Below are 7,443 nucleotides of genomic sequence, written 5' to 3'. Positions count from 1 at the left end.
AGGGGTGACAGTGATAGAGTCACCGAATTTACATCATATTAGATTAACTTAATATAAAATCACCACTAACGATGTCTGTAAAGGACTTAGGGCATAGCATTCTGGATTCAATGGATGCTAGCTATTAGCACGACTGCTCTTTTTGTTGTTAGCGTCTGCTCCGGATCATCCCAGGATGAAATTGGCGGGGAAATCTCTTCATTAGGTTAAAAAGCACTTAGAGGTCTTGCCTCCTTAACTGTCGCCAACACAAGGAATCTAGAATTCAAACCATCCTCCCAATGTCAAAAGAACTGTTCTGTGAATGCCTTTCATTTCTACAATTCCTCAGCTCAAAGCTGTCAACCAGGACAACCAGACCAAGTTGGTGATGATGACCAAATGATGAAACAGTGATCAACAGGGAAAGATGAAGCCAGTGTAATAAAGAAGGGAGGGGCTGAGGGGAAGTATAAGTGACTATTAGGGGGTTCAGAGCAAACCTGGGGACAGTGCCTTCTTGAGCTAAGGTGTAGAATCCTGTCCCCCACGGTCCTTGTCTCAGAAACTCCATGGGGGAATATATGTCCTGAGCCTAGGCTCTCTTGCCCACAGACAACTGAACTATCTTTAGTCAGATGGGCTTTTGGAAACAGCAGGGAGAGAAACCTGGATTGAGAAATTATTTAAGGAACTAGGCTTCTTTTTCCTTCCCTAAAGACTCCTATAGAGGTACACCCCCCCCCCATCTTCCTGGAGCAGATGGGCCTCCACCTGTCTATCTAGAACTCTCTTTTGCCCCCTGTGCTTGAGACAAGAGCTGCTTTCCCATCCCACTGCGTGCCCCTGTGCCTAACCATGTCCACTGATTCTACCAGGTGTTCTCAAGGGGAAGCCTGAGCTGAAAGTTCCACATGCTACACATCCTCTCTACACGTCACAGGGAAAGATCTGGACGGCTATGAAACTGATCTTCTGCTTGAGTGTCCTTGTCGGTATGTATCCATGACCTTCTACTCTGTCCTATAAGGCAGAAGTTAATGTAGGACGGAGTGAGGCAAACAGGCACAGGATGTGTGGAGGGCGCAAGGAAAGAGTCAAGAGAAAGGGCCAGGAGCAGAATCAGGGTCCTCCCCTCTTCCACCCCACCCGCAGGCTCTCAGGACAGGCCGAGCCCACTCTTCCAGTGCTACACTATGGGGTGGTTCACGGTGCACGCCTGCCTTGAAGAATACTCAACAGTGAGGGTCCTCCGTGGCCTCCTCAAATGTGGGCCTCGTCGCTCACTGGGAAAGTCCCCGTGTAGCCATGAGGCTGGAGAGCTCATTTTTGATACCAAAAGCTTAGAAACACAGAATGCAGGGAATGGAGAAGGTGGGAAGAAAGGATCAAATGCGGGGGCCCTACAGCCCGCACCCCCTGGCCTTCACGGAGCTCCGATGGCAGATTTCTCTGGAGGCCGTTGGCTGCCTGGGCCACGTCACAGATCAGCTGTGTGAGCTTGGACAAGTGACTCCATCTATCTGTGCTTCAGTTTCCATAGTCAAAATGGAGATATTACTACGTACATTAGAGGGTCATGGTGAAGGTTAAGTAAATCCAGGAGTTCAATGTCTTATCCTCGTTAATTCTCTGCCTTTTTTCCCCTGGTGTTTTTAAGTGTGATCCCAGAGGGAAGCTTCTGGTGAGACGTAGGCCTAGCTAAGTTTGGGATGGACTAACAGAAGTACCAAGGGCAGCCAGAGCAAGAGCAGGACTTTGTTTCTGATACTGGGATTAGCCTTTTTCCTCTTTCATCTCTAGTTTTTTTTTAGTAGTTCGTTTATAAAAGATATTGCATGTTCATATTAGGAAATTTTGAAATATTATAAAGTAAAAAATAGATAAATATCACTCCCACCTCCCAAATAATCCCACCTCTCAAACAACACATGCTAATGCTTGGTCTGAATTTACTCCCTGACTTTATTTATTTATATATTTTTGAATTTAAATGGTTTATGTTTGGCTTCTCTACTTGTCTTTAGACAATTGAATTACTGAATGTAATTATTTTTAACTTAAAGAAAAGTTACCACCCTGGCTGCTGTGGGTCAGTGGATTGAGCGTCGGCCTGCAAGCCATGTGTCGCTGGTTCAATTCCCAGTCAGGGCACATGACTACGTTGCACGTCAGGTCCCCAGTTGGGGGCGCGAGTGAGAGGCAACCACTCAGTGATGTTTCTCTCCTTTTCTTTCTCCTTTCCTCTCTCTCTAAAAATAAAAACAAATAAATAAATAAATAAATTTTAAAAAAATAAAAGTTACCAATAGTTTCTTTGCTGTTTAATAAATATTATTTATACAATTTTAATATGAAAGGTGTTCCAGTTGTACATGTACTTTTTCATTTCAATGTCCAACATTATTGTGTTGGACATTTATGTTTCCAATGTTTAGCTACTATAGATAGTGCTAATATGAGCATACTTATCCATAATCTTTGTCTAGATCTGATTACTTCAGTAGAATGGATTCTTGGGTCTGGGACAATTAGGCCACAGGTGATGAACCATTTATAATTCTTGATGCCTATTTCTAAATTGCTTTTCAAAAAGTCAGAATCAATTCACACTCCTACAAGCAGTGAGTGAGTCTTTCTCATTGTTCTTTCTTTGATTGATTCTTACCAACATTAAAGAAAAGTGCTTATTATAAATATTAGATAAAATGGTATGGCATTTTAATTCATATTTTTATTAGAAAAAAAATGTCAAACATTTCCTGGCCAATTGATTACTTTTTTAAAACTGTACATACTCCTGTTCAACTAGGAAATTGCTGATGGCATTATTGCTCTAAGAACATCTTATGTATGAAGAATATTATTTTCTCAGGGACGTTGTTCTCTGCTCACTCGGCTGTACAGCAGGAAGACCACGCCCCCTATTTGGTGTACCTCAGGTCCCACTTCAACCCCTGTGTGGGCGTCCTCATCAAAGAAAGCTGGGTGCTGGCCCCGGCTCACTGCTACTTACCGTGAGTGTCGGGCATCGCCCCCCGTCCCCTGAAATAGCTTCTACTCATTCTGCGTCAGTGATTCTCAAATAGAGCCAATGTTCCCTAACCCCCTGCCTGCCCAGATAAATTTGGCAAAGCCTGAAGATATATTTCGTTGTCACAACAGAGTCGGGAGTGGGGAGGGCAGGGCTGTTGGCATTGACCTAGTGCATGGAGGCCAGGGCAAGGATACTGCTCAAGATCCTACAAGGCACAGGACAGCCGCCACAACACAGAATAATCCAGCCCCCAAATGTCAACAGCACTGCCACTGAAGAGCCCTGTTCTAGATATGATGCCTCCTCGGTCTCTCATCAGTTCATCCAAGCTTTGTACGGGCAATAGGAGTGTTTTTTATAAGTTAAGGGACAGCAGCTAACCTGGGCTGCACTCAAATTGGATAAATTCAGGCGAATTTTTAGAAACAACTTACGACAAAGGGACAGACAAGGGAAATAGAAAAAACACACGGACTGGTTCCGTACTCGCATGGTCAGTGCTAGAAAGGTACGGTTCCTACCCCTAAATCTAAATGGGCGAGGAGAGAAAACAGGTGCCGATGGGGAGGAGAGAGAAAGGAACCGTATGGAGAGACGGTCTTATATGAGCTGTAACCTTCGGTCATGAGACATAGCCAACAGACAATGTGTGGCACCCCTGCAGGAAGGGGGCTGGGAGGATAAATACTCCACCCCCCTACTTCTTCCTCCAGTTACTTTCCAGTGCTTCCTACTGGGCAAAGCCCAGTGATTTAACCCACACATGTCACTTTCCAAAGGCACAGAGCAGGACAAAGTGGGGCTGGGCGGGGATCTGAAGAAGCCAACAGGAGCTACCCAACACGCAGGTCGTCCCCCTCTCTCCCTGCACCAGAATGGAAACGCCCAGCTGCATAGGCTGGAGCTGTAAGGGAGGGAAGTAATACGTCCGTGCCAGGCATAGCTTTCCTCCCCTCTGCATTAAGCATGCTTCCGGAAAACACAGCCATTAAAGGCTCCACCACTAACTGTGGGATCAAGGTTGAGTTACTCTCGTGTGCCTCCAGGACTTCATCTGAAAAATGCGGATTAAAAATAGAATCCACTCCCCAGATCTGTTGTGAATGGTAAATGAGGCGACCCAAAATCCAGGTGGAGAAAAATGTTACAGCACCTGGCGCACTGTAACAGTCAATGTCGGCTTTGGTGATGATGATGGTGATGGTGATGATGGTGATGATGATGGTGATGATGATGGTGATGATGGTGATGATGGTGGTGATGATGATGGTGATGATGGTGATGGTGATGATGGTGATGATGGTGATGATGATGGTGATGATGATGGTGATGATGATGGTGATGATGATGGTGATGATGGTGATGATGATGGTGATGATGGTGATGATGATGGTGATGATGATGGTGATGATGATGGTGATGATGGTGATGATGGTGGTGATGATGATGGTGATGATGATGGTGATGATGATGGTGATGGTGATGATGGTGATGATAATGATGGTGATGATGGTGATGATGATGGTGATGATGATGGTGATGGTGATGATGGTGATGATAATGATGGTGATGGTGATGATGATGGTGATGATGATGGTAATGATGATGGTGATGATGATGGTGATGATGATGATGGTGATGATGGTGATGATGGTGATGATGATGGTGATGGTGATGGTGATGGTGATGATGGTGATGATAATGATGGTGATGATGGTGATGATGATGGTGATGATGATGGTGATGGTGATGATGGTGATGATAATGATGGTGATGGTGATGATGATGGTGATGATGATGGTAATGATGATGGTGATGATGATGGTGATGATGATGATGGTGATGATGGTGATGATGGTGATGATGATGGTGATGGTGATGGTGATAGTGATTACTTACTTCCAAACCCTTCTCCCTCCAGAAACCTGAAAGTGATGCTGGGAAATTTCAAGAGCAGAGTCAGAGATGGGACGGAGCAGATCATCAGCCCCATCAGTATTATCCGCTACTGGAACTACAGTGACAGCTACCCCCAGGATGACCTCATGCTCATCAAGCTGGCGAAGGCAGCCAGCTTCAACCACAAGGTGCGGCCCCTTCCGCTCGCCACCAGCAACGTCCGGCCGGGCACCGTCTGTCTGCTTTCAGGGCTGGACTGGAGCCGGGACAACAGTGGTGAGTGCGCCTCCCACAGCGAGGCGGGGTCATCAGTAGTCCCTCGGGAGGATCACCCACGTCTGCAGAGCCGAGAGGGGAGGACAGGAGACTGGGGGGAGACCAAAGGCAGAGACCACACAAGTGGTCTGGCAAAAAGACACCCGCCCCGAAGTCCAAAGCTCCTCCTTTCCCAGGCGTCTAATGCCCCATTCCTGCCTCTCTTCAGGGCTTCAGCAGCCGGGTCCGCAGGCCATCTGACCGCACAGAGGACGCGGGTCCCGATGGTCAGAGGCGCAGTTCACATTAAAGAGGCTGAGCCCCTCCGTCCTGTACAGCCTCATGTGACACGTAGAGGAGGCCTCTGAGAACCTGAGTCAGGTCTCCTCTTACTCCCCCAAGACTGGACCCAGAATAGGAAGAAAACTCTGCTTCTGATAGAGATATAAAGGCTCCTTAAAACTCCTCAGCAGTGACTCATAACCACACCCAGGGTCATTTCCTCCCTTCTCTTCAGTCCTTATTGTCTTCAGACACACAAATACAACACCAGGCGCCACAGAGGGGGTGGCGGGAAGGACTAAGTAACAGTCGTGAACAGAAAGCTTTCTTTACCCCTGTCTTCCCTCAGGCCGACACCCCGATTTAAGGCAGAACCTGGAGGCCCCTGTGATGTCCGATCAAGACTGCCAGAAAACCGAGCAAGGAAAGAGCCACCGGAACTCCCTATGTGTTAAATTTGTCAAAGTGTTCAACCGAATTTTTGGGGTAAGCTTTTCTCTGTATGCAGCTTTCATGAATTTGCTTGTGTCTAGTGGACTACTTAAGAAAAAGGGAAAGCCCTCATCCTCTCAAATTTTCTCTGAGGGTCTGATAGGGCTGCAGCAAGCCCTGGTGTTTCTTCAGTCATGGGCGCTCCTTACCAACAACGCCTTTACTCACTTAAGGGTCCCGTGTCGTCCCTGCAGTGAATAACACTGTTATTCTCACAGCTGCACGTGAAAATGGGCATTGCTGAAAAAAAATAATTCAGACTTTGCACAAACTGAAGTTGGCTTCACTAGTTCAAATAAAGGGGGTTTGACTCGTTTTACATGTGAGTTCTCAGAAGGTTCTTCTCTGACTTTCTCAAGGTCACACAAGGATAAGGACAGCAAAGCGAGATCAATGACCCAAGCGTCCTGTCTCGCCATTTGGTACTCTTCCCAGGACCCAGTGTGCCCCCTCTAGGCAGGGCTCACCCAACCAGGGGCTGGAGGGCTCCTTTGAGGGGATCTGACCAAATCTCTCTCCCCCTCTCTCCGCGCCATCCCTGGTAGGAGGTGGCTGTTGCTACTGTCGTCTGCAAAGACAAGCTCCAGGGGATCGAGGTCGGACACTTCATGGGTGGGGACGTCGGCATCTACACCAATGTTTACAAATATATATCCTGGATTGAGAGCGTCACGAAGGACAAATGAGACCCACCTGCTCGCTCTGCAGCCCAGCCACTCCGCCAGGGACCATGCGAGCACTGTTTCCCACAAGCTCAAAATAAAACATCCCAATAGAAATACCTGGCTGCGTCACACCAGGAGCCTGCGTGTTCTCACTCACGCCTCTGCTCATCTCCCATAATGATGGGGAGCACCAGAAACAAGAGAGGAAACGAACACTTCCTACACTGCGCTGGGGTACATCTACTCAAAACTAACCTTGGAGGTTATCTTTTATCTCCACATTACAAGTGGGAAAAACTGGAACTAAAAGAGGTTCCTTAACATTGTCTATAGCTGGTAGGTATCAGATCCTGGGTCAGATTCTCAATGCCACATTCTTAGCCTCCAAATCGGGGAGTTCGTGTGGCATCTATTGTTGTCTTCTATTTTCCTGCCACTTCTCTTATCACTCAAAGGGCTGGAGGTTCTCACTTGTGGCCAGGCTCCGGGCACTGCAATAAGTTCTCCTAAGGATGCGCGGGCTTGATCTCACTGATGTACTGACTGTATCATGCAGCAGCAGGGAGACAGCTAGTGGGGGCGGGTAGAAAGTGAAAAACAGAACTTTGGGAAGGAGTTCACAACAATAAAAAATTTTTTAAAAGCCTAAAAGGAGGCCTGGCAGCTCCAGAGCGAGGTGAATAAGTCACCTAGGCCCAAGAAGGGCACAATCTCAGCAGAGTTCAAGAGGCAGAGATGGCTGAGGAGAGGTGAAGGATGGATCAAATTTGGGTTTAGCCACAGATCATGAGATTAACAAGGTCAAGAAAGAAGGTACCAGTCCTCTTGTCGAGA

The 7,443-nt window shown here is 47.1% G+C and overlaps 1 protein-coding gene across 2 annotated transcripts; it reads left to right on the top strand.

The window, feature by feature from the left end:
- The first annotated feature begins 940 nt into the window (after positions 1–940).
- On the top strand, positions 941–6,630 carry PRSS37 (serine protease 37). 2 transcript variants are annotated; one of them, XM_090286828.1, is made up of 5 exons: positions 941–974; positions 2,855–2,996; positions 4,938–5,188; positions 5,802–5,938; positions 6,490–6,630. In XM_090286828.1, exons 1-5 carry the CDS (start codon positions 941–943, stop codon positions 6,628–6,630), a joined length of 705 nt encoding a protein of 234 aa, XP_090142954.1. The 2 variants fall into 2 exon arrangements, with proteins under 2 accessions (XP_090142954.1, XP_090142953.1); XM_090286827.1 differs by having other exon boundaries at positions 4,938–5,191.
- Positions 6,631–7,443: the final 813 nt, after the last annotated feature.

The sequence above is a fragment of the Furipterus horrens genome, unplaced genomic scaffold, assembly GCF_987537825.1.
Source record: "Furipterus horrens unplaced genomic scaffold, mFurHor1.1.pri manual_scaffold_9, whole genome shotgun sequence".
Classification (NCBI taxonomy): domain Eukaryota; kingdom Metazoa; phylum Chordata; class Mammalia; order Chiroptera; family Furipteridae; genus Furipterus; species Furipterus horrens.
Note: the sequence above shows the minus strand (reverse complement) of the source record. Positions and strands in the feature narration are given on the sequence as shown.

Excerpts from the sequence above, each read along its gene's own strand:
- PRSS37 (XM_090286827.1), top strand. The coding sequence starts at position 941 with ATGAAACTGATCTTCTGCTTGAGTGTCCTTGTCG. Across the intron at positions 5,192-5,801 it reads CTGGAGCCGGGACAACAGTG|GCCGACACCCCGATTTAAGG; the intron begins GTGAGTGCGCCT and ends GTCTTCCCTCAG. Across the intron at positions 5,939-6,489 it reads TGTTCAACCGAATTTTTGGG|GAGGTGGCTGTTGCTACTGT; the intron begins GTAAGCTTTTCT and ends CATCCCTGGTAG.